General features: G+C 48.8%; 1 protein-coding gene across 6 annotated transcripts in view; it reads left to right on the top strand.

Moving 5' to 3' along the window:
* LARGE1 (LARGE xylosyl- and glucuronyltransferase 1) overlaps positions 1-26,892 on the top strand; it is a 439,612-nt gene that overhangs the window by 347,210 nt on the left and 65,510 nt on the right. For all 6 annotated transcript variants that reach the window (XM_037160113.2, XM_053661541.1, XM_053661539.1 and 3 more), the window contains exon 8: positions 25,117-25,229. In XM_037160113.2, the coding sequence (XP_037016008.2) occupies positions 25,117-25,229 (113 nt within the window). The remainder of the gene's footprint in view (positions 1-25,116; positions 25,230-26,892) is intronic.

A 26,892-nucleotide genomic window follows, 5' to 3' on the forward strand; every position in this document is an offset into this window, starting at 1 on the left:
AGGCCAGGCATTTGTTATTTTAAGACTAAGGGTTGTACCTCCCATATCACATCACCTGGATGTTTAGACTCTCGCAGAAATGGAGCCCTAAATGGCTGCGCACCTCGAGCCTCCACAAGGGGGACCCCCAGCGAGCCGCGGGCGAGCCTGCACCCTGGTGTTGCAAAACTGAGGCCGAGCCAGGTCAGAATCGCAGCTCAACCACTCGGGCGCCGTGCGAGCTTGTACACATCACTTCACCTCCTTGAACTTGGTTCCTCCCTTGTAAACTAGAACAATAAAAGCACCTGTTGGGCAAGGACTCACTAGGTAACTTGTCTAAGGAGCCTAGTCTGGTGTCTGCCTTGCACACACAAAAAAAATGCTCGGTAAATCTTAGTGTGTGTCCTCTTGTGTCCCTCTGTCACTTATCCTACCAGGCAATGGGATCTGTCTGCTTTAAAAATGGTGGCAACGAGGCTGATTAAGTTTCGCCAAGGTATCTCGTGTGCCTGGGCCACACAGAACCAGTCCCGTGTCTGCTTTTCCCCAAACAGGCAACCCCTAGTTTCCCTAGTGGTTTCCCTCCTCTCTGCTCCCTGGAACAGGTTAGCGTTTCATATTATTTTAGAATAAAAGATGACGATGTTAGTTCACAGTTCAGCTTCCTCGCTGTGACTTACTTCGAAAGGTCCTCCAGAAAGCAGGAGATGTTGGACTTGGAAGATCTGCCTTCAAGACCTGACTTGGTCGCTTTTCAACTGTGTGCCTTTTGGACAGTGACTCTGTCCAAGAGCCTTAGGTTTCTTACCTGTAAACTGAGAATGATGACCGACCTGACCCCTCAGTGGTATTTCAACCCACTCAGGGGCAGGTCAGCCAAAGTGCTTTAGGAAGCGGCTTGTCGTTTTTGTATATTTCTGCCCCTGACCACGGCCTGGCTGAGTAACTGTTTTCAATTTTGATTCATCTGCATCCATCAAGTTCAGGTGCATTCCCCAGGCACTTAACCACGTATTGTCTTTGTTAATTCCTAAAATCATCTTGCAATGTAGGCATTCCCCTTCGAAGAACCAGCCAGCTTCCTCCCTTTCTCTCTTTGTTTTTCTTTCCCCATCTGCTTGCACCAAGCCCCCAGTGCCCTAAAAGATTAGGGACGATGATCATCTGCTCGCCCCATCTCCCTCCATTCTTATTACCGTGGTTTACAGCTTAATTCCATCCTCGGGAGCTGCTGAGCCACAGCAGCTGCGGGTGGCCAGCAGGTCCCAGCACAGGGTCGTTGCCATACTGTTTGGGTGGGGTAAAGGGCGACTCCCACATCCTTGCACTGGAATGGGCTAATTTCCAATCATTCTGTCCGTTCCTGGCATCCCAGGGGCCAGAAGCTGTCATTCACCCAGCATTCAGCTGTCTCTAGGATTTAAAAAATTATTACAAGTTCATTAAGATTCAGCCACTTCATTTCTTATGCTGATAGTAACTATCTTAAAAACAGAAGCCAGCAAAAGGGAAGGGGACAGAACTGAAAGTAGCTGGTGACTGGGAAAGTAGAAGGGGGCAAGTATACCGAGGTTTGTTTGCCTAGGGTCCCAAAGTTTACTCAAGGAGAAGCTGTGTCCTCCCCAAGGCCAAGGACATAATATTAACCAGGATGTGCTGTAAGAAACAATTTAAAACTAAAAATGTATCCTGTGCCCTTCAGTCCCCCAAATTAGGCCAGGGACAGGCAGATGGAGACCGAGCCCTCTAGGGAGGGAGGGTGTATTTGTCCAGGAATCCTTTCCCGTGGAACAACAGAATTGGGACACTCAAGGACTGACTCACCTCCGAAGCTGGAGCAGACTCCGGGCCCTGAAGAAAGGGAAGGTGCCCCAGTAAAATCAGACACCACCGTGAAATCCGTGGCGGGGACTCAAAAGGAGCAAACATTAGACAACTTGACAAAGAACCGTTAAATAGCTTTAGCGAGATAACTGTAAGTGTGGAGCTTCAGCCCACGCTTCACGCTGCCTCTGATATCCAGCATTCTGCTGCTCCAGGGAAGTTCCTTCTTATCTCGGAGCCCTCCAGCTCTCGTGGGCCAGCAACTGAGGAATATCGTGATTGAATTATTTTTGTCTGTAATAAATGCATCCAGAGAAACAAGATTTAAAGGTAGTTTGTTCATTCATTCATTCATTCATTCATTCATTCATTCAGCACATGCTCCTGAATGCCTATTATCATTATTTAAGAACAAGTGATACCAAGAACTTTGCTGCGAGGATATTGCTGTATAGTGCAGGAGAGTTTGCGTATCTACAAATGAACCTGACCCGAGCACTGAGCACCATTGACCTTTGGGGTGGAATACCAGCCCTGCAGTAACCCTGGACCAGCATCTTCTAGGCTCATTGCAGAAGACATTGCAGGAGACGGTGATACTGTTTAGAAACCGTGGAGGGTAAGATTGAGAAATCTGGATATCGTCCTTCCCTTGGAGGTTCCGATTGCATGTTGGCATATTAGAGGTCCTGAGAAGGCCAGAAGTAAAGAAAGGAGGGAACCTTGCAGCATCCCTCGCGCTTATTGGATCCAGAGCTCTGCATCTATTCTGGAGCTCTGGAAACAAGTTTAGGAAGAATGTCCGCTAGACTAACGCTGGGGTCGCAACGATCTCATTTCAAGCTCCGTGTCCAAGCTCTCAGCACAGAAATGTTTGCGTGGAATCTGCAGGATAACCCCACTGAAAGATGCTTGTCACCTAGGAATGGTTCACGTGACACCACAGGCAATAGAATTGTCCACTGCCTTTGGCACTGCAGGGTCTCATCCATCTTTGCACCGTAAGAACTGAGACACCACATTCGTGCGCCCTCTTAATCCATGTCCTGTGTGCCATTGTGTCCCTGAAGCCGGTCCCCAGCTGGCAGCCCTCTGAAACCTTTTTTTCCAGAAATGCTACGTGAGATGGCTCCGAGACCTTTCGCCATTCTGATTGGCCAGCCGCCTCTAGATAACTCCAGTGTCTCTCTTAGAGGGTGACACTCTGACCTGAATTATATGCCCTGGGCGTTACCTATCAGACCTTTGTACCTTCACGCGGACACTCCTGCCCACTTTTCTGGATCATAGCACCTGTTTATAATGTCAGGGGTGCTAACCCAGAGACAGTGCACCTGAGTCTCTAGCAGTGAGGCCAGGTCACTGTTCTTTTTACACACATTCCCTAAATGCCTGGTGCATACTGACGCTGGAGAACCAGTATCCTGGCGCAGACTTTTATTGCCATTTGCACATCAAGCTCAGATTGAACTTGAGTTCAACCGAAAAGCTCCACGAATGACTGACTGTTCAGCCAAAGGGTCCCTGTTCTGGGCTTCCGTGGTGGATTTATTGAGCCTGAAGCGCAGACGTGATGTTTATCTCTGGTGAGTTTGATCTGATCTAGGCCAAGCTTTGCATCATTTCACTTGACCTCATTTTCGCTCTCCCCGAGGGTCATCCACAAAGATCAAAATGCTTTCCGTTCATTCGTCCAGTGGCCAGGCCCCATTTTTGTAGCTCATGCTTTGATGCCTCTTGTGCAATCCTGGAGTAAAATTCATAGATTACCTCCCTTACACAGTCTTCAACTCTAATCTAAAAAATCAATACAGTACCCTGACTAGAATATAAAGGAGAAGTAAAAGGAAATTAATTTACTAAGAAACAGTATTGACTTCAGCTTATAATTGCTCAGGCTTGGCCACTATGGAAGACCTAATGAGGTGGTCAGAGGCTATCGTGCCAGTGTTCAGGGTACAGCTGTCTTCAGTGTGATTGTCACAAATGCAACATGGTGCTGGTGGGACACTGGCCATCACGGTCCACAAGTGACCTTTGTCATCGGTAAGAAGTTTTTTCAAACGAGTGAACAGTCATTGGTAAAGTGTCAGAAAATAGGAAATCCCATCTTCCCTTGATTTCTACTCTTAAGTTCAGTGTTTGTTAAAACCACGCGAGCCCTGGCTGGTGTGGCTCAGTGGATGGAGTGCTGGCCTATGAACCAAAAGTTCACTGGTTCGATCCCCAGGCAGGGCACATGCCTGGGTTGGGGGCCAGCTCCCCAGTTGGGGGCGTGGAAGAGAAAACCTATTGATGGGTCTCTCCCACATCAGTGTTTTCTCTCCCTCTCTTCCCTTCTCTAAAAACAAATAAATAAAATCTTTTTTAAAAAACCACGTGAAGAAAAGCAGTTGGTCTTTTCCTGTAAATAGTGTTAGTGTCAGGCTCAGATATTGATAACAGTTATGAACACAAATGTTTGGTGAGACCCACGTGGGATGTGGGAATGTTCTCCGTGGTGCTAGACTGCCCCGGGAAGGAGCACCGTCCCCTTAGAGAGTCACAAGTCCGAGGCATTACCGATATCCAGTGGGCTGAGTCGGGCGCAAAGCCACCATGTGCCCCAGACGCCCCTGGAGGCTGGTGTCGAGGAAGAAGAGCTCACCCCCTGCTCTGAGCAGCCAGAGGAGTCTACAGGGCAGCACCGCCGTCCAGCGACTTCTCTCCAAGGAACCTCGTCGAAGGTCCAGTGACGTCACCCAAGGCTTGTCCACATCCCGTCCTGAACCAGAATCTCCTTTGGCCTTAGTTCAGCCTTAGAGTTCACATAAAGTGCGTCCTAGCCTTCCCGTCTGTGCTCGCTGAACCTCGGTTTACTCATGTAGGAGACGGGGATGGGTGTAGTATCTGCCTTACAAAGGGCGGTTGTGAGAAGTAAATGATGCATCATATAAATGTAACACTGTAATACCAGGCTGGGCATGGACTCAGTGCTCAGTAAATGCAGTAACAGTTGCCTCTTGTTGTTTATTTAAAAGGTAGATGAAGGGACTGCAGGGTACCGGGCCTCTCGTTGTGTCAGTCACCCTGTGCTCCTGGGGCTCCTGTTTCATTTTCCCGTGAAAAGACATGTTGCTTATGTTCTGGAGATGAGCAGCCCTGGGTGCAAGCTCCATCTGGTATGAGCTCCATAATTCTGAGCAGTCTGTCCTTTCTCTGTCCATCAGGACAAGAAGAGGCCCCATCTCACAGGGTGGCTTGGAGGAGAACAGGAGATGATATTTGTAAATGTCATGGGACAGTGTCTGGATCGGTAAATGCCAGCTCTTAGGACCTTCCCTTTCCGTTTACACCTGAGGCTCACAAACAAGGAAAGGCAGTGTTAGCTGCTCGGCACCTTTGGCAGCAACTTCGTCTTGTGTCCATTGCGGATAGCCAGTGCCGAGCACCCCCTCTCCAGTGCTGGCCGTTCATTTGTTCGTTCATTCATGAGGTGTGGTCAGCATGCATCTCGCATGCTGACCTGCCAGGCTCCTTTCTGGACCCTGGGGAAGCCCTGGACAAGACAGAAAGGAGCCCAGTTTGTGGGAGGTTGTGCGTCGTCACGGGAGAAAAATAGTCCTCCTCTGTACTCTGATGCAGTCGCCTTCTGCCGCTCCCCACACTCGGTTCCCGCCATCCTACCTTCCCTGCTATCCTTGGACACACCCATTTAAACCCGTGAGTCCTCCTTCTCCAGATGACAGCCTCACCCGACCCCTTCCCTGTTCTCTGTAGTGTTAACCACCACCTGACCTACAACGAGTTTGCTCATTTTCTTAAAATGTTCTGTGTCTGTTCATGAGGATGTAAGTTCCCCAAGGGTCCTCTTGTCTGCTTGTTAATTCCTCTGCTTTTTCTCGTGTACCTAGAGTCATGCCTGCCATATATTAGGCATTGAGTGAGCATTCATTGTTGGGTGAAATGAATAATTTTGGAAGATATTAAGTGTTTTGAAGACAACGCAGAGCAGTGGTTATCAACAGGAGTTGGTGGGGGATTTGGCACTCCCAGGGACGTTGGCAGTGTCTGGAGCCGTGTTTGGTTGGCACACTGGGGGTGGTGCTCCCAGCGCTTAGTGGGTGAAGGCCAGGGATGCTGCTAAGCACCCTGCAATACACAAGAGAGTTCCTCTATCAGAGAATCACCCAGCCCGAAGTGTCACTACTGCTGAGTTTGAGAAACCCTGACATAACGTGATATGCCGGGGAGCATGTGAGGAACTGGACTCCTGTATGAAGAATTGCTTCTTTACGGAGAGGACCTCTGAGCTGAAGACCTGAAGGGAGGGAAGTTGGCAGCCATGCTGAGCTCTAGAGTGATAGCATTCCCAACATAGAATGGCAAGTGCAAAGGGCTCCGAACAGATCTGGGCCTGGATGTTTATGTTCCCCTCACATGGTTATGCCCCCCACCCCACTCCATCCAGTAGGTCCGCCCCAACTTCACATGCTCAGCCCATCTGCGGGCCATTTCTGACCCCGCAGGCTACGTTCCCCTCACCTACGATCTGATTGTGCTCGAATCAGATTCTCCGAGTGTTTGGGTTTAGAATGCCAGCGGATTCTTCCCTCCGTGCCCCTCAGGGCCATGTGTTAGAGCTGTGCATGCGGTTCCACTCTCCTGCTTTATCCCGGGTTTATAAAGGTCACCACTGGGCCCACGTGAATCAAGGTAAAGTGCAGCATCTGGGAAAGGGAGTGGTCCAGGGCTGGCCCGGGCCCACGCTCCAGGCCCAGACACACGGCCCCTGCTCTTTCCTGCACAGTCCCGCTCAGCCACACTGGTCTGACTGTGGCCCAGACGCATTCCCACCCCGGGACCCACGTGCCCGCTGCCTGGGCCACCAGCTACCCTCGGCTGAGTCCCTTCTGTCCTCGGCTCAGATGTCGTCTCCTTATAGTGGTCTTCCCTGACTGTCTTGTCCAAAGCAGCACTTTCGATCCACTTTCCCTGGCTTCCTTTTCTTCACTGAACTTTGTCAGCGTGATGTTGTGCATGTTTTTGATTGTTCACCCGCTGCTCCTGGGGTTGGCAGAATAGCCCCCCAAAGATACCCATGCCTGAATTCCTGGAACTTGTGGTTATGTTACACACTGCCCAGCAAAGGAGCCTTTGCAGCGTTATACAGACCTTAAAATAGGGAGATTATTCTGGATTAGCCGACAGGCCTGGTCTAATCACAGGAGCCCGAAAAGCTGAGGATTTTTCTCACGTGGAACAGAGCAGATGTTATGAAGGGGAGCCACGAGATGTGAAGCTTGGGAAGGAGTCGTTACGCCATTGCTGGTTTGAAGACGAAGAGAACAGAATGACGGGGAATGCAGGTGGCCATTAGGAGCTAGGAGGCTCCCAGCTGACAGCCAGCAGAGAAGGCTCATCAGTCCTACAACCGTAGGAAGCTGAATTCTGCTGAGAACCCGATGAGCATGGAAGTACAGTAGATTCTCCCCCCAGATAGGAGCCAGGCTGGCCGACACCTTGACTCGAGCCTTGTGAGATCCTCCACAGAGAACCCAGCCACTGACCTGTGCAACTGTGAGGTAGTGAATGCATCTGTTCCAGGCTGCTGAGGTCATTCGTTTGGCAGCAATAGGAAACTCGTCCTTGTCTTCCTCCACAAGAGTGCAAACAGCCTGAGGGCCGGGGGTCCTGTTGTGTTTACTCCTAGGACACGGAGGGCGCTCAGGAAACAGTTGAATGAAATCCCATCTCCCCATCACGTTTCCCAAACTTAAATACTGCTAGCAGTTTGCAGTATATTCTCAACTTTCCTCTTTTCACATATGTAGTTACCCATTTCTCTCTGTATACGCGTCTCCTTTTTAATTGTTCTATGTGCATTTTACTTAAAAACAAAATGTCAGGTGTCTCTCTCCAGCGGTACATCAAGTTGTATTTTCTTTCTTTTTAAGGACTGTAGTGTTTCCATTTGCTGAATGGACCATAATGTATGTATTTTATTCCCTGTTGGGGGACATGATCCTCAATCTTCCTGCCTTCAGGAAACTGATCTGGTGTTTATTCCGTGCATGATTTCTTTGAAGACATATTTATGGTGAAAAGACGCATCTGATTTTCAGGAGGTGTCTTGAGATCACAGCGCCCATCTGTCAGATTTGGCCTGTGCATTCATGCCCATCCACTCCCGTGACCCCCACTGGACAGAGGAGCCAATGGAGGTGCAGAGAGGCTGATTTCAGAAGGTAGCAAAGCCAGTAAACAACAGAGCCCAGTGCTTAAGTCTCCTTCCAGTCTTGTCTTGGAGCTTCAGAGCTTGAGACTGGTAGAGCATTTGCCGAGATCTACCCAGGGAATTGTCTGGCCCCGTCCCCAACACACAGGACTAGGCAGCTGAGCATCATCTTATAACCTGACGCCACCCATGGAACGGGTTAATACCGCCCACTGACATCCACTCACTGGGCATTACTCAGTGCCAAGCCCTAGGCTAAGTGCTTTTCATACTTTTTTTCCTAAGCGCTGCTTACAATTTATTTATTTTCTTTTTCAATTACAGTTGACACTCAATATTATTTTATATTAGTTTCAGGCGTACAGCATAGCTGTTAGGCATCTGTATAATTAATGAAGTGATCCCCCACCTGGCGCCATACCCCAAAACAAATACCACATGGTTTCACTTATATGTGGAGTCTAAAGAACAAAATAAGTGAGCAAACAAAACAGAAACAGACTCGTAGATAGAGGACAGAGGGTTGCCAAGTTTGGTGAAGTGGGGAGAATGGGGGCTCGGTGGAAAAGGTGAAGGGATTGAGAAGTAGAGATTGGTGGTGATGAAATAGCCAGGGATATAAAGTACAGCCCAGGGAATATAGTCAGTAATACTGTAATAACTGTGCATACTTTATCTCATTTCATTCTCACTACATCCTTTGTAGGGTTTACATGATTAGTCAGAGTCTCGTATGTAGAACGGTACTTCAGAATCGTGGCTGCACATTGAAATCACTGGGGAAGATTTGAAAAGCAATGGCATTTGTGGATCATCTCAAACCAATGAGGACCTCCACAGTGGTTTCCGAAACGAGGCGGGTGATTTCTCTCTACCAGGTACCCTGCCTACTGGGTAGAAATTCTCCCTTATCTTCCCAAAGGTGCAGTATAGAGACATTCATTTGCACCTTAGTACCTTTCTTTGTACCTTCTTTCCCTAATCTTTATCCACTGCATCCTGCTTTCCTTACCGGCAGCAGACTCAGGGACTGCATAGCTGTTCATGTACGTTCAGTCAGCAAAGATATTCCAAGTGGTAGCCGTGTCTGATATCAGACCCCACACTAGGCTGTTGGATGCTGAGTGAAACTGGAATCCCGGCATCGGACAGATTGCTATCGAGGAAGACCCAGAATAGTGCCCCCAGCGTCACCCATGTCACCACAAATGTGCACATACTCCACATTTTCTTTATGTCTCATCCATTGAAGGACATGCAGGTTTTCACATCTCGGCTATTGACATGGATGCTGCAGTGAACATAGGTGTGTAAATATTTCCAGAGATACTGACTTCAGTTCTTCACAGAGTTACCTGTGTTAAGTATGTGAGGTGATGGATGTATTAATTATCTTGAACTTGCTAATTATTCTACAGTGTAGATGCATACCAAATCATCACGTTGCACACTTTAAATATATACAATTATATGTGCCAATTACTTCTCCATTAAGTTAAATAGAATTAACCTAAAAGGAAAGGATCTGGGAGCAAATGCAAGAGATTAGAATGTGTACATGACCAGCTGAGAAAGCCCTCGGGTTACAGGAAAGAGGGGGTACAGAGCTGTGACTCTGGTGGTTCATTTGCACCCCTGTTGTTGGGGTTATGACCCATTACCCTGTACTTTCCATGGGGCTGCCAGAACAGAGCAAAAAAAAAAAAAATGCCAGTGACCTCAGAGACCAGCCTCCTAGTCTTTCCTTTTCCTTGAGAGCTATTCCTGTTGTCCACCTCGATTCTCCCACGCAGCCCCTCCCTCTTCACCCCTCTGCCTCAAATTGCCGGATCTCCTTCCAGAGCTCAGTCAGCATTTCATCACCGCAGCTCGGACTGTGTTTGAATCAGAAAGGCACGCGGGGCCTTGAGTGGGTTAGCAGAGGCCCCCGTGGGACTGCTGCAGGTAGGAATCTTGGCTCAGGCAGTTACCCAAGAGAAATCGCCCATCTCAGCCCATTGCTGTTCCACAAGGCCAGCCATGCTTATGGGGTCCACCTGTGCTCAGTGCTGACCTCACACCCAGCACAGTAGGCACAGACTCATCTTGATGATTAACAGGGGCAGCAAAAGCAGTAGAAACCATGGCTCTTGCCTTCAACCAACCTGGGGTCAAGTTGGAGCAGCCAGGCAAATATACTGAGGAAACACCGAATTCTTAATCTTATTCAATGTCCATTTACCATCTTTCCGGTGAGGCTGAAGTATTTGCAGCCGGGGTGAAGCCAGCGCCCCCCCCCCCCCACACTGTTAGTTGGATCAAACTAGAAATGGTATTCACATTTCTAAATCATTAAGAAAAAAAATCGAAAGACAATATATTTTGTGGCACATAAAAATGATATGAAACCCATATTCCAGTGTCCATTAATAAAGTTTGATTAACGCACAGCCACACCATTCATTTCTTGTTTTGTCTGGGGCGGCAGTGGCAGAAGTTAAGTGGCTGCAACAGACCTTTGTCCCTCCCTGTGGGAGCAGGTCTGCGTCTTGGCGGAAGGAGCATGGTTTGGGCAGCCCAGCAGTCCTGGGCTGGCTAGGATCTTACCTGTGCCTCTCAGCTTTCCACATCCGGAAAACAGAAATAGTAGCACGTTCTCACTACACTGTTGTGAAGATTAAGTAAGATGCTGTCAATGCAGCTTAAAACCCAGTGATCTAGAACTAGTGCGGAGGCTCCGTAAGTATTGGTTACCCCACCCCACCTCATGTCTGACCCTCTCTCCGGAGATTCACGTCGTCGTAGGACTGAATGTCGCATCTCTGAGGCTGTGCTCTAACTTGGATGCCCGGGTGAAAGGTGTTCCTAGTAGCCTTTATTAATCATTCCATATTTCTCAGAGAAACGTTTGCATTATCTCATGACCCCTCTCTGTGGCCCCTCGTGGCTCTTTCTAACACAGAGGTGGCATCATCCCCACTAACCCCCTTTAAGGAAACCTGTCTCGTGAGCAGGATGGCCTATGGGTGGCCCGGAGCTGGCTGGCAGAGGGCACAGAGGCCCATTGAGTAGCCCGGTTTGGACCCCAAGGGGCTACCATGCCTTCTGGAGCTACCGCCTGGTGAAGAGGGGCCTTCACGTGGCCCAGGAATATTAATAGCCCTGGCTAACGTTTATGGAGTACTTGTTATAAATGAGATGTTTTGAGTGGATTATTATTTTGTTCAACATTCACAGCCATCCAGGAGGCAGGCCTCCTGCAGTGGATCAGCTGGCATGGGGCCTCCTTCCCCTTCCCCATCCCCCAGTCCCCCTCACGTGCCCCGCAAGCCCCCCACCAGTCAGGGTGGTGGAAGCCCTCACCTTCTGCAGTCTTTGTTCAAATTCCACCTTCTCAGAGGAGACTTTACCAACCGCGCTTAAAATTTCAACAGGCTCCGCCCTGGCCAGTGAGGCTCGGTTGGTTGGAGCATCGTCCCTTACACCAAAATGATGCAAGTTCAATTCCCTGTCCCTGCACGTGCCTGGGTGGCAGGTTTGATCCCAGGTCGGGCCAGTCAATGTTTCTCTCTCACAATGATGTTACTTCCTCTCTCCCCACCCCTCCCTCTCTCTCCAAAAGCAGCAAAAAAATGTCTTCGGGTATCTTAATAACAATAAAATTTCAACCAATTTCCCCACCTGCTCTGTCACCGTCCTGTAACATGATGCACGTCCCACCTCCGTACTTTATCGTCTCCTTTTCTGTTGACTCCATAAGGACAAGGGCTTCTGTTTTCAGAATGGGCTCTGGTACGTGGGAGACTCCGAACAGATACTGGTTAAATGAAAAAGTAAACATATGACCATATCCTTTTACAGAATCAGAAAGAGAAGTTTACAGAAATGCACTAACGTCCCCCAGGTTAGGTGGAAAACAGGTGTGGGTCCAGAATGTGCCTGCATCTCAGACATCCAGGTCTTTGCGATGCTACCCTGCCAGCACTTGGCCCAGTTCGGAGCCTTCTCTACCAGCGTGGTGGTGCCGGGAGCTAAGGAGACAGAACTGCCTGCTCCTTCCACTAAGATGTTCCCTTGAAGTTGGCTTCAGTGCAACAGGGATTCGGCGCAGCCGGGCCGTCTCTAGCCTCCCCGCTGCTCTAGGCTCCGCGTGAGTGGACACCCACCGCTTCAGACTACACTCCAGTTCAGTATCAGTGCAGGGTTAGCACTTATGTCAGTCAGGCCAGCTGTGAGTCACAGACTGTTCTGGAAGCTGTAGGCGCAAAGTCGGTGAGACCCGTGCCGCCCTCCAGGAGCTCGCAGTTTGGGGACACAAAGTATCTACAATAACCGTTCATCTCCAGTTCGTCACGGGCGCAGACTGGCTGCTGCTGTGGTTTGCAGCCAGCTTTCTGCTCTGCTCACCTATTCCCGCTCATCATCAATGGCACTGCAGAATTCGCGGGCTTGGGAGCCGGGCAAAACCGGGTCTGAGTCTGGGTCTGAGTCTGGGTTTCTGCTTTTGTTCTTAGTTACTCACTCAGCCTTGCTGGGATGTTGTAAGGAGCAGAGGTAATAGGCACGCCCAGTTAAGTGTGGGGGACCTGGTAGGGGCCCAGTAGTTGGCTGCTGCCATCTGTGATTATCGGTGTCATCATTTTTTATTGTTCAGGTTTCGAGCTGTGACTTCAGTGCCTATGGGTGAACAGAATGAACCTAGTTTATGTTTAAAAATTTACCCCAAGTTATAACGGCAGCTCGTTATTTGATCGAGACTAACCTATGTGTTAGTCACTATGCCAAGAGTGTCGTTTCATTTAATCCTCCCAATAGTTTTAGAGGTCGTTATCAGTGCTCATTCTACAGAAGAGCATGCTGAACCACAGAGCAGTCATCCGGCCACCTGCCCAAGGTCACGCAGCTGGTAAGCACAGGGCCGACGTGTAGACCAATGCTAAGACCTTTACTCTTCGTCTTTATGCTCGGCCTCCAAGTAATCCACTGTGGAGCATGAGGGCTGATTGCATCCTTGCTGTCATTTTCCAACCAGTCAGGGAAGCAGCGGAAACTGCAGAGCTGGAGTTAAGAGACTTGCATTCACATCCTAACTGTGCCACTGAGGAAGCTTAGGACATTGGGCCCAATCTCTGAGTCTTGGTCTCCCCTCTCTATAAAATGAGGAGATTGCTCTAGATGGTAGCCGGGGGTCCTTCCCACTCCCTGAGTCTCTGCCCTCTGGGGGCTGGCTCGTCATTCCGCTGGCGGTGGGCCAGAGCCGGCACACCGTGCCAGTGGAGTCGGGAAGACCCTGGTCTGTGGCTGATGCTTCCGACCAGGAAGGAGCCACCAGCACCAGGGATCCCATGTGGCTCCATCTGAAAGCACGGGTCTCCTGGGGTACAGAGAGCATCAGAGAAGGGCAGACCAAGGACCTGGAGTGGACAAGGGGAGAATACCGAGGAGAACACCAGGCACACAAGGGCACCCCCAAAGCATTAGTTCTATCCATCCATGGGGGGTGAGGGGTTGGGGGATGAGGAGGGAAAGCAGAGAAGAGGGCCGTGAGCTCTGCACACCTCAGTGGTGGTTTTTGCTGTGCACGCTTTTCCTAAGAGCATGTGGCTGAAGGAAAGATGAAAGGGCATGTACTGTACTCTGTCACGTGGGCCTGCTTTGTCTAAGCCGGGGATTGCAGAAGGCTTCTCGCCCTGTCCGCAGTCCATTAGCTCAGCGCCCCATCAGGCCCTAGCACACAGGCACCAGGCCAGAATCGCTCGGCCGTCCATGCCGTCTCACCCTTCTTGGTAAGCAAATGAGACATCATCTTGTGCAGCAAAGCATCCGGCCAGACTGGGAGGGAGAGGCAGGCTTGTTATTTATGAAAAGAAAGTCAGCTCTCCATGCCAACAAGCTGGTCAGCAGATCCAACTTCTGTTCGGAGAGTAGTTATTTCTCGGTACCTGATAGAAAGTCCTCAGGGCTGAAGCCCCCGTGCAGGCCACGTGCTTGCCTCTTGCATAGGTGTCTGGCTTCTCTAAGCATTGTAATCTCCATTTTGTTCAGTGGTGATTTTAAGACCAAAATCTTGGACTTTGTATATTTTTCCCCTCTGCAGCTCCGGAAAACACTTTCTTCTTAGTGGAAGAGACAGGCGGGAAAGTCTGTAATAGCTAACTACTTTGACTGCAGTGGCCTGGGCGTGGCCAGCGTCTTTGTTGGGTGTCTGTGAACCGCGCTTTCTGGTGGACTGAGTGTGCAAGGCTGTCTTGTCTCAGAGCTGGTCCTGTAAGAGATTCATCTCCTGGTGGGTGTCCTGGGTGGGAGGATAGCCAAAACCACAGAGCTGTGAGCATCCTTTCTGCGTTAGGTTTGTCTTATCACCCGCTGTCTACAATGAGCAAATCACTTGCCGTCTATGATTTAATGATTGTCTGAAAATGTGTCCAAATCTCTAAAACGGCAATCGTACATTTGGCCCAAGATGACAACCCAGGATGCTTGCGAGCAAGTTACTCTAGTGTGTTTCTTTGAGACTAAACAAGCAGATTTGGGGTCTTGGCACCGTGTCAGCTTCCTAGGACTGCCGTAATGAGGTACCACAAACTGGGTGATTAACAGAAATGTATTCTTTCACAGTTCCGGAGGCCGGAAGTCCACAGTCAAGGTTCTGGCTGGTTGATGCTCCCTCTGCCATCTATAGGCCGTGATGTTTCCTTGCCTTTCCAGCTTCTGGGAGCCCCCGGTGACCCCTCACAGGGGCAGCATCCCTCCGATACCTGCCTCCGCATCCATGGGGCCCTCCTCCTCCCTGCCTGTCTCTATCACTCCTTCTCTTGCGAGGACCCCAGACTAATTCAGTCTGGCTCACCCTAACTCGATCACATCTGCAAAAGCTGTTTCCAAATAGGGTCCCATGCACAGATACTGGGAGTAGGACTTGAACATCCTTTTTCCGTGGTACCCAATTCAACCCACAACAGCACCATTCCTCAACTTACTTGCAAAGCATCTCTGGTCAAGAGGGACTCTTTGTACAGTAGGATCTCCTCAGGTCAACACAGCCGACCGGGAATTATCCCCCCACATTTGGCAAATGAGCCTAGAAACAAGAAGAAAAACGGGTGGATTTAAACAGACCAGTTAGAAATGGAGAGAGTTGGAGGAGGAAGAGAAATAAAGCCCAAGGAACAGGGGTCTCCGGGACCCCCGAACTTTGTTTCATTTGCACTCACTGGATGTGTTCCTCTGAGCCGCCCACTGTGAGGCCCGCCTTGCTGAGCCCCGTTCTCCTCCAGGCGGAATACGAATTCGATAACCTCTGGGGGTTCTCCCAGCTACCGCTCTTCGATTCCATCAAAAAGAAAAACCTAGCAAAGTGGGCGATGAGCAGCCCGCACCCAGGGCAGCACAACAACATCGAGCCCTGGGTTTCTGCCCAATAAATACATGGGTAACTCCTTCCAGTTGGTAAGAGAACCCAGAAGAAAACGGAGCAGAAGACGTGAACAGGCCCTTTCTAAAAGAGGGTGCCCATGTGGGCAGCTGACCTCTGAAAAGGGGCTGGGCTTCATTCGTCATTACAAATGCAAATTATAATTCATAACGTGGTACCACCACCTGCCCACCAGGCGGTCTGAAATGCACACAGGCAGGGATGCCCGTCACTCGGGGGCCGACTGGAGCTCTCACACACGACCGCGCGGCGTGCACAGGGAACCACCCTGCCAGACCTGCCGAAACCGAATGTGCGTACACTCCCTGCGATCCAGAAATCCCGCTCCTAGGCACGCGCCCAGCAGAAAGGCGTAAACATGACCCCAAAGGGCACGTTCCGTTGTGGCTACAACAGCTTTCAAACTGGAAACAACCCAGTGTCCATCAGCAATGTAATGGGGAACCAGGGTACAATCTACTCATATTATAGGTTATTACACAGCATCAAGTGAAAGAATTACAACTCCATGCAATAATGTGAGTGGATTTCACAGGCACAGTGTTGAGCCAAAAGGCCATTTGATTTATGTAAAATGTAGAAACCGGTTAAACTCTGGTGCAGGAGTTCAGGATAATAGCAGCATGATGGGTGGATGTGTGGCCCTAGGGGGCTGGGGGAGGGGTCCTAGTCTGTTAGCGAATGTTCTCTTTGTTCATCTGAGTTCCAGTTACACCCGTGAGTTTACTTTGTAAGACCTCATCCAGCTGTGCACTTTCAATCCGTGTACTTTTCTAGATGTATATTTTACGCAAATTAAAAGTCTGACTATAGAAGCTCAAAAATAAAAATATTCTGCATGTCTTGGTTAAAACGTTTGCCAGCTACCCCACCCTATCGTGGTGTTGGCCAAACACATTCTGTCCAGTGAAAGGAGGGGAAGGGCCAAGTCTTCCTCTCGTGAAGGACTGCTCCCCGTGACGTGAGACCGGACCCCACCCTCCTTCTGAACCAGCCCTGCCTTCCAGCACAGCGCCCTGTGTGGGTGCCCACAGGCCTCCAGACTCTTGCGGGCAGGGACCTCTGCTTTCGTCTCTGCAGATCTGTGGCCTGCCACCTGGAAGTTGCTCAGAAGATAATGAATGAATGAATGAATGACAACCAGCTTTTCACAAGGTTTGAGCAGCCCTTTGTACTTCATCTACACTTTCAAAAATCTCAGAATGGTCTGGGAAAGTATCAGGGGCGGGGGGATTTCCGTTTGTTCTCTCTGATAAAGGGCTTTGGGAAGGGGGAAAAAGCTTTAAAAGCAAAAAAGCTGAACATTTAATTGATGTGATCAAAAGTGAGTCCCAAGTGAAATCAGCAGGGGACTTTAAATTAAGTGGTTTTTAATAAACTCACCTTTTATTGGGTCATGCCTGAGAAGAGAACTCTGGAGCTTCAAAGCCAAAAAGAGTCTCAATTATGAGGGTCCTTCTCATAAGCACTTCCAGGGTGAGAGCCGGCACATCCCCAGAGCCCCCCGTGTCACAGCCTGCTCCATGCCCACCTCAGGTTGCTGTGGTTCAAACCAGCAAAGCCCCAGGAAACACTACAGAACTAAAACAATTCTTCATTTTCATGGATCAGCCCTTGCAGTGCAGGTGGAGAGCTGAGAAAATGCAAAGCCAGTGAGGACTCCGAGTGAAGGGAGCGGCAATATTTGACCAGGTTCCTGGGAGACGAAGGATCATGCAGCCAACCCTTTGACTTTATTGAACTGCCATCCCCCAAACTTAATTCACTTCATTAACCCGGCTTCCTGCAACACCCATTAGCCTCCTGCAGAATGCCTTGTAACACGCCATGGGAAACGCTGAGTTTAGGAATGAAAGGTTTCATCGGAGGACACCTGCTCTGAACTCATCCAAAGGAAGCACCTAGCCACTCTGGACCTCGGTTTCTCCCCCTGAAGCATGTGGTCTGGATGGACCACACCAATTCCTGCTGTATTTAGCTTGGCTAAAGAATGAGGGCTGTTTGCTTGGGAAGGGAGAGAGGGGAGGAAGGAAGGATGGAACGATGGATGGGAGGGCGGAAGGGAGGGAGGGTAGCAGAACCTCCCCTTAAACACGTTTTCATAATGAAAGCTTAAGGTGGTCCCCATGCTGAAAAGTTTTAAGGGTTCTCCTCGCTGGCACTGGGTGGCAGGACGTGTGCTGAGAAGTTAGTCGGTGGGCTCCAAGGCAGACAGAAGAGGACCTCTGCCAAGCAGGAGGGCACGGTGATATCAGTTAGCTCCCAAACTGTGCTGATTTAAGCCTCTCTTCCCTCTGGCTGGCTACCCGTGCTCACAATGTACCAGGCCGGGCCCCACCCTGTGCCTGCAGCTTTGACCTCACACGGGCCCACTCTGCCCTTCCTGGCCTTACGTGCTTGGTCTCCCTACCCCCCGGGTTTTTTGCAAGGCAATCTGGTTATAGCCTGTGATCTTCTCCAAGTCCCTGAAACATTTACTTTCTGTTCCTTCAGGAGCTACCTGACTCGTTTTGGCTCTAAGCCATTGACACAACTAGGTCTTGCCATATTTAATAATGAGCGTGTCCACGGACACACACACACACACCAGGAGGCGACACACATGGTTGGAAGACCGCAGGTCCAAGAGTAACACTGCTTTGGCTACTCACAAGCCATGTGTGAGCCTTAGTTTCTTCATCTGTAAAGTGGGGATAATTCCATCTACTGTGCAGGTTTGTCATAAGCATTTGAGGCCATCAATTAAAGCACCTTATTTCTAGTATATAGTTGCTTGATAAATGGTAGGTATCATCAGCATTGTCATCTCATTTTGTAGTTGCATTGGTAGAAATCAATATTTATCTCATTTAAAAAACATGATTTCTTTCTCTCCTCTGCATAGACATCCACCTTTCTTTCCCTGCCATCTCGGCTTCCAGCTCTTGCTCCATATTCTTTTATGGGAGAAGAAACGTTGCCCTCTGATCCAAAGATGAAACACCCATCACTGTACCAGATGTTCACAGGAGAAGCCTTTCATTTTTAATGTATTTATTCATTTATTTATTTAGTGTGGGTCTGTTCCATTCCCAGCACAACACTGAACGTAAAGCACCCCCAGCCCCGTGCATCCCAGCCAGCACCGTCAGGAGCTCCTGTCAAATTGCAGGAGGGCTGCCTCTGCAGAGCGCTGGCCCCGGAGCAAAGGGCTCGCTCCAGCTCCCGGCCCCGCCAGTAAGTGTGGAAATGGGCAGATCGTGCCACAGCAAATGCCAGGCAAAGGCCAGAGTCAAGCTTCTTGGCACCACCATCCTCCTGACAGCAGGCAAGCGGTGTCAAAGTCTGCCGTAGGGGCATGTGTTTGAAAGCCAGATCTGTGTTTGTTTCAGCTTGAAAGGGTCCAATTGCAAAAAGAGTAATTTTTATTATTTTAACCATTGTCCACTTAAAGAGCATGTTCCTCCATTGCATGCATGCAGAATTTTATCAATTCTGGAAATTACGCAAGGTGAGTGAGTGATAATTATGCACCTTAATGAGGGAGGGTACAGTTTCAGTAACTTATTTATAAGCTTTTATGTACGATTTTGCATTTTCAAAGTCTTTGCCAGTCAGAATTAGGGCATCTCCCCGGCACCATAGGAGTGAGGTCAGTAAATAGAGTTTGCTTCTCTTGGAAGTGTTGTTCTGCTGTTCTGATACAATCTGCATGCAAACTCAACCTTTGAAGAAATAGGCAGATTCTGTGATAAGCCCATGTGCGTGATTATATTTAACAGCCTGAACAGACTCCTTCACTTTTTAAGAATACAGTTCATGCACGTACTTTTCCCTGTGGTGCATTTTCTTTCCTTTAGTATTTTTTTCTTCCTGGGGTGATAGCTCTTCGTTGCCACCTGCAATGACCCTGAGGGACATTATAGTGACACTGGTTACAACACCATAAGCTGATGGAAAACTGGAAAGGAATACGGACCACGGCAGCATTTCCACATTTTTTAAGTACCCAGTGCATTCCGCACAGAGGACGTTTACAGTTGTTAGACGAGTGAGTGCAGGGTAGTAAATAAACTGCTCAGTACGCGCACTGATTGTCCATTGATATTTCTCAAGTCAGCAACATTGAGTACTATTCCTACTGTACCAGATACTTTTATTTTACATCATGGGATTTTCACTTCAATGTAGGAACCAGAAGATTATGCCAGATAATTGAAGAAACCGATTTTCATCCTCATAATCATGTTCAAGTTAAGTTGGGCTTGCCCCATAGTACAAGTAAGGAGCCGGGGCCCAGTGACCTCATTCAGGAGATGGGGCTTGTAAGTGGTGATATCGGCACTGACACCGACACCTCTGCCTCCCCGAGCACCGCCGTTTTCGTGTTACCTACAGCCCCCTCTTCTGCGATAGCTGCAGAAATGCCGGGATTCACTCCACCACCTCAGCCTGCGGACACAAGGATCTGGTTATACAGATAACCTGCGGTTAATTATAAATTCATGGGCAAAGGCCGATGTTTTCACCCATGCTAGACAGCCTCTTTCCAATTTTCCTTTTTGGGAGAAGAGAGAGACCTGGGTTATTACTGCTTATGGGCTGCCGTTCCAATGTGGTGGAAAATAATTGCTCCCTCGTAGGCATTCACAGCCCTGGAGAGAGCAGTCTGTCTGGCTTGACCTTCACGTAGGTGATCCTCCACACCCTCCTCGTTTCGGCTCAGACATCATTTATCTCAGGAAGCTTCTCCCGAATGCTTCCCCCACAGTCAGAGCGCAGCTGGGCAGTTTGCCTGCACTGGCTCCTGTGGTTTGGACCACGTTTCGGATCCATCACAGGGCTTTGCATTTTCTGGGTTACTCATCTCCTTTCCCTGGTAGGCCTTGCTTCCCAAGAACAAGGGCTGTGCTTTGCAAACTGCTAAGTCTCCAGTTAACCCAGAGAATAGAACCAAAGGAGGTGCTCATAATCCACCTCTAAAGTGAATTGTGGAAGATTAACTTCTGAATGAGGATGCATGTTCAAGGCCACATAGGGTCCCCAGTGGTTTCTTTGACCTGTCAAGGGCAGCTCACATATGGCCAGGTGGTAGGTCCTGGGAACCCTGATTCCCATGAGCTTGTGTGGGCCAAGAAGCCATTTGGCATTTGTGTTTAACATGAAGCAGTCTTTCAAAATATCAACACACGAAAGAAATCCACCCGTCATCCCTGTTGGCACAGAATACACAGTCCTTGTTAGTTCTCATGTTCTAGGATGCAGACCCTTTCGCAGACAGGGCAGTGAGAAGCCCTTGCCAAGCACCAGTGGACACTGTGACACTGAAAAGTCACCTCACTTCTTCGCACCTCAGCTCCCACATCTGTCCAAAGGCTGTGACGGTGACCGGCCTGCCTCCTTTCTCAGGATGCTGTGAGTCAGAAAAGACAAAGAATGAGGAAGCTGAGAGTGAATTTCATGAGCTTTACAACTTGTTTGCTTATGACTTTTTGTGTTCGTTTTGATTCTGATTCCTGGCTGAACCAGGGAACAGAGAGTGGTGTATTTAGTAAACATTTTGGGATGCTTACACGGGAACCAGGCTGAGTATTACTTGTCAAGTTTGCAAAGAGAGGTGGCTGCATTGCAACGTGTTGTGCTGGTTTTGCCGGAAGGAATGGTCTGATGAAAGGGGGAAGAAAAGTAAATTGTGGCAAGACCCTGATGGGCTGGTGTGCAAGTCTGGGAAACTGTGGCTTAGACCACCTCAGACACTTCAGGTCTTTGATCCTACAAAGTGACCCAATAAAGCAATGTGGTAGGTTGGCTTTTCTGAAACCCATTCAGCCATGGTCTCTCCCTTGCTCAAAACCCTTCCCTAGCTCCCACTTATCCTCAGCAGGGCTTTCCGAGTAGTGCCGTGCATGTGGCTGACAGATGTGCCTACATGGCAATCTCCTCTGCCACGGGGTCACCTGAATGGGACACGAGGCAGCCAGAACCCCTGGATCAGTCCTAGCTACAAGCAGCTTCCTCTATATCGCCCAATGAGTAAAAAGGATATGATTTTCCGTTTAGGAAACAATGTGAAAACGGCTGGAAAGCACCTCTCTTGCACAGATACAAGGCCCTTCCCCATTTGTTCCCTGCTCACCTGTTCAGGCACTTGCCCCAAAGCCCTCCGATTAAACTGTCCAGTCATCACACGCTGTGGGTCCGGCATAGCCATATCACCACGCTCCTGTGTCCATGTCTCCCAAATCCCCACCTGTCTGCTTGGCCAAATCCCGGCCCAGGCCTCCCTTCTCTGTGTCTCCTTCATAAACACCGCACCTCTTGGCGATTGCAGTTACGGCGTGGAATCCTAACAGTGTGCGCGTCTGCCGCACGTGGGGCCTGGCAAAGATCGAATGTGATGCATCCAGAAAAATACACGGACGACCATTTGAAGTGAAACCCATGAGATGAGAAAAAGTAGGAAAGAAACATGAGTACCAGTCCATTTCAGTTAGTTTGCACATAATAGGTGCTCGGTAAAAAAAAAGTTAAATAAGTGAGTAAAAAAGAGATGAGGAAACCACTTTAAATGTAGACTCCCTGAGGCTCAGTGACGCCTGGGAAGTCAGAGAGAAGGCAGACGGAGTAAGTCTAGACGTTGCAAGACAAGGTGGCACCGTCCGCACCGCAGTCCCCACACTCTCCTGGAGGCTGTGCCCCCAAGAAGCTCTCAGATGTGAGCCCAACAAGACGTGTGCCCAGTGAGTCGGGATTAGGATGTTTATTGCAACACAGTTGGTAATAGCAGAAACCTAGGAGATGGCCAGATGTCCTTCACTGGGGGAATGCAGAAACAAACCGTACTATATTCATATGACGAATAAAGTGATTACAATGAATAAACTAGATATTAAAATCTTAACATTGTTAAACCTCAAAGACATAATGTCAGGTGAAAAGTAAGTTAAAATAGAATATATTCACTACAAAGCACTCCTAAACACCGTATGTTGTTTATTATATGTGTGTAGAAAATAAAACATAAACATATGCAAGGAAATGAAACCCACCCGACCCAGGATGCTGGTTACCCTGTGGGAAGGAAGTGCTAGAATGAGGAGCTTTGTCGGTAATGCTCTCTGATTGACAGCCAATGTGGCGATGTATTAGCATGTATTATTAAAGCAGGGTGGTCAGTGTTTGTTATGTTAGCTTCTATACTTTTCCATTGGCTTGAAATAGTCCATGCTTTTAAAAATTAAATTAAAAGCACATAAAAGAGAAGGCTGGGTAACTGGCAGGACAATCTGCATTTCTGTATTTAATCTTCTGTTTAGACCACGCCCTCTTTTCAAGGAGCCTGGCAAACGCAGCAGAGTCACATCTGCCACTCGGGACTTGCCAGGTCTTAACACCAACACCATTTAAAAGCATCAGTTCTCAGTTCAGGCTACAGACACTGGTAGATCTACCATTGGCCTCTTTAGAAGCTTCAAAATGTGCATTAGTATCTTTACCATTGTTTCTAGCCTCTCCTCTCCCCATTTTTTTCTAGGCAACATAATTAGAATTATTTTCTGCAATACATGAAATTCTCTTTTACATGTTTGACTTGGATCTATTTTCTTGATTCCATCACAATATTCTCTTGGTTTGAAACTTTGCAAATTTCTCCCTTTTCTTTCCAAAAGAACCTATCAAATAATACACTGTGGTGAATTTTAGTATTTTTCTAAAGTTGCTTCTGTGTTTGGGGATAATGATTTTATTGTTATGCTAGAGCTACCTCCCACTGACTCAGGAAAGCCAGTTGGGCAAGTTTCCTCCCCACTGGTGTTCAGTGACATCACATTGGTAGGTTGAAATCAGCCATGACAGGAGTATTTACACCCGGAGAATGGGCAAAGTTACAAATCAGGTTTTCATTTTTTGTTTTTTTACCCAGAGGGCTGGTGATTCAACATTCACCAGCCTACCACTAGGGGGCGTGAACGTTTTTCTGAGTTGTGCAGAGCAAGCAGCAGTTTTCTCCTTTCACGATGTGGAAACCAATAGTCAGAAAAGGAAAAAGTCTGTGGCCTGAGCCACAAGACCCCAAAGAGGCATCGCTGAAGCCCTGGTCTGTGTGGTGTAGACAAAGAAGGCAGTGGCTTTGGAATCCAGCAGATCTGAGTTTGGATCTGGTATATCTGGTCTTGTACTGCAAACTGTTGAAGTACCTGCCTCAGCCCCTCCGTTTTCCCACCTATGGAATAAATACGACAACATCTAGCTTATAGGGATCTTGTGAGTCTTCAGTGAAGTAATAGCCTCAAGAAAACCAGCAAAAGCACAAAGGAAATAAGCAGTAGGTATAATTGGCACTCTGGTTTACAAGTTCAGACCTCTGTGTATACAATCCCAGTCTTCCCATAACTGCATGTGAGGGGTTTTTTTTTTTTAATTTTGACTCTAACTGACCAAACACCTTTCACTAAATGGTACGTGCCACTGGAATAAGCACAAGTCTCAGTGTTGACATTTCTGTGTGATCTGGGGAATCGGCTTCTTCCCAACAATCTTAAAAATGCACATACTGGGTGTCAGCGGAGATCATTTTTCAGCCGCCTGGCGTTTTCTCCCCGACCGTTCCGCCGAGCTACGCATCCTGAGGAAGATGGATTCGGGAGCCCATGGGGGCCACAGCTCCATCCACCGTATTAACTGCAGTGGCCTCCGGGGAAATTCTCTCGGCTTTCAGGAGCTGGGCTCCATGCTTTCTCTGCGTGTTCTGACTGACCCGGGGCAGACGGCTGCCTCTGGGCCTTCCAGCTAAGCCAACGTGCACTTTTCTTTTTAGACTTTTATTAGTGACTTTATTTATTTTTTGCTTCAGTAATACATTTAGTTGTTTTAACATTTTTAAGAATATAAAAGGGCGTATAATGGCAAGTTTTCTGGGGACACCATCACCCATTTTACCCCGCTCATATAAAAATCAACAACAAAAACAATGGAAGACTTTGGACAGGAGCAGGAAACAACCTCTTATTATCAGTTTCTAATGAAACCAAAGGCTTTGGGGCCTCTTCTTAAAGGCCCAGCATCAACACTGCCTTCACCGTAGTTTACACATGTGCTAGTTCTGGTCAGCCTGAGACGACTGTTGACATCAAGAACACTGACACGAGCTAAGGCTTCTCCAGAAGGAAGGCAGGGAGGGGCTGCTTTTTGTCTGTAAAGATCAATGGTGTGCGTTGTCCAAACGCCATCCATCAGCTAAACCTGAGAGGTTATCATATCTCTGGGGGGAAGCAAAGCAGAAAACCAAATATGTACAAGGAGTGTCTGATGTAACAGGTCAAGTGCTGGGCTCTTGTTAAAATTATTGCGGAAAGCTGTATGTAACATAAATACACCATTTTAACCATATTTCAAAGCAAACGGTTGAGCGACATAAGTACACACACACTGCCGGGCCACCGTCACCACTGTCCCCGTCCAGAGAGTGCTGGGCTCCTCTGCCCATCTTCCTTAGTGCTCACGACAGTCTTTGGGGTCTGTGTTAATGTGCCCCGTTTGATGAGAGTGTTTCAGCCAGACTATTTCAAGTCTCCCCAAGTAGCTGGTGGAGCCTGGGATTGAGCGCAGGCGCGTTCATCTCCAGCGCAGGTGCACAGATGTGCCTGGCTCTCTGTCTTACTGCTGTTTTCTGCACCCTCCATCCTGCGCTGTTGCCCAGGGGTGATCCTGCTGCTTCTGGATAAGCTGCGGAAGATGAAATGGGAGCAGATGTGGAGGCTCACCGCCGAGAGGGAGCTGATGGGCATGCTGTCCACGTCCTTAGCTGACCAGGTGAGTGCCCTGGTTATTCCCGAAGACCCCAGTGCTGCTGCTTCTCAGACGAACTGGGAAGTCAGTGGGTCTGCATTCTTTTCCCACCTACTGTGTGACTGTATACGCTTGGATAGATCAGCCTTAAACTGCCAGCCTAAGACAGCAGCTCGGCTCAGGAGTTTATTTCCTTTGTTCATTCACTTGTTCATTCGGCAGACTTCTGCCGCACCCTGCCTGTGCCGGGGACTGTGTTCAGAAATAGGATTTCAGACACAAATGAAGATTCACCGCCCTTGGCCTCAGAGAGCCTAGAGTGTATTGAAGCAAACTCATGAGTGAACGACAGCTTAGTGTGTTAAGAGGAGGTCGCTGTCTTCATCTCAGCATGGAGAGCGCACTGCCTGCCCCCTGCGGTTCCAGAACGCACCAGCAGATTTCCTGGCCACGGCTTCATTGGCCTTTCTGGCTATAGAGCCTAGCTTTCAAAGCAAAGCCTTTTTCCTTAGACTCGGGACTATGACCCTGTCTCCAGGGGAAATGCATTTAAATGGAAGGGACAGACAGCCTGGCCGGGGGAGCCAGCTTTTAACCCAGGCAACCTGGAAAAGTCCGTCAACCCCACCAAACTAGTATAGAAACCCCATTTCTCATTTTCACTGGGAAATGCAGGGGCTGATCTTGGATGTACCAGGTCCTCACAGTTGGACTTCGAGTTTCCAGTAGAATGAGTGGCCATCTCGATATGTAAAGATGACTTCCCTGGGTTTTCCACATCTTATCCTTTCGTGATCATTCAAAAAGCAAGCTCACTCTGGTCTGGGTCAATATTCAATTGTCCGAGTCATTACATTCTTGCAAAGTTTTCTCTTACAGAGGAAACCAGAAAGTCTGTAAGGTTACTCGACTACTTTTTTTTTTTTGGGGGGGGGGGCACTGTATTATTATGTAGCATTTCCCAAGCAGCCAGAAACTAATTTCTTTTTTCAAACATGAGATACAGTATAATGAATGAGTTAAAAATGACCCAGGTAGCTGTTTGAAACCTGAGGGGAAATTGTTCTCCATCATCATATTTTAAGCCAGGTCACAGTGACTTGAATGTGTCCCCAAAAGCTAGCAATCGGATGTCCGTGTCCAGTGAGGATAGTTGACTCAGCCGTCTCCTGCTGGGGGGGGGGGGCCATCACTCACCTCCCGGCACCCCCTGTCAGCAGCTAGTTAATTAGTATGGCCTGGGCCGGGAGCTTGGAGAGGAGCCCGAGGGAGCTGGAGCCTCTTTAGAAAGAGCTGGGGTTGCATGGGGAGATGAGGAGTGCGTACCCGGGAACCTTGGCCCGCGGGAAGCCAAGGCGCATCCATCATCGGGTCCACGAAGAGCCCCAGGAAGAGCTGCTGTTTCAGCAGCTCTATAATTCGTCTCAGCCCCTGAATGAGCAGAGCAACTTGTCATCGCGCAGTTTCCTCTTCAGGAGGCTCAGGATGGATCACAAGGGGCTACTTGATGAGGTAGGAAGAGGGACGGAAAAGTGACTTCATTTATTACATGCTGGCTCGGCTGGGACAGATGCTCCCTGTCTGCGCACACGCCCACGTGCCCTGTGGTGGGTTGTGAGACCAGTGGGACCCATGAGTTTCATGGCAGCACGGGGCATTGCCCCATCTCTAGCCTAATGTTATTGCT

This window comes from Artibeus jamaicensis, unplaced genomic scaffold, assembly GCF_021234435.1.
Source record: "Artibeus jamaicensis isolate MK-2021 breed Jamaican fruit bat unplaced genomic scaffold, CSHL_Jam_final contig_233, whole genome shotgun sequence".
Taxonomy (NCBI): domain Eukaryota; kingdom Metazoa; phylum Chordata; class Mammalia; order Chiroptera; family Phyllostomidae; genus Artibeus; species Artibeus jamaicensis.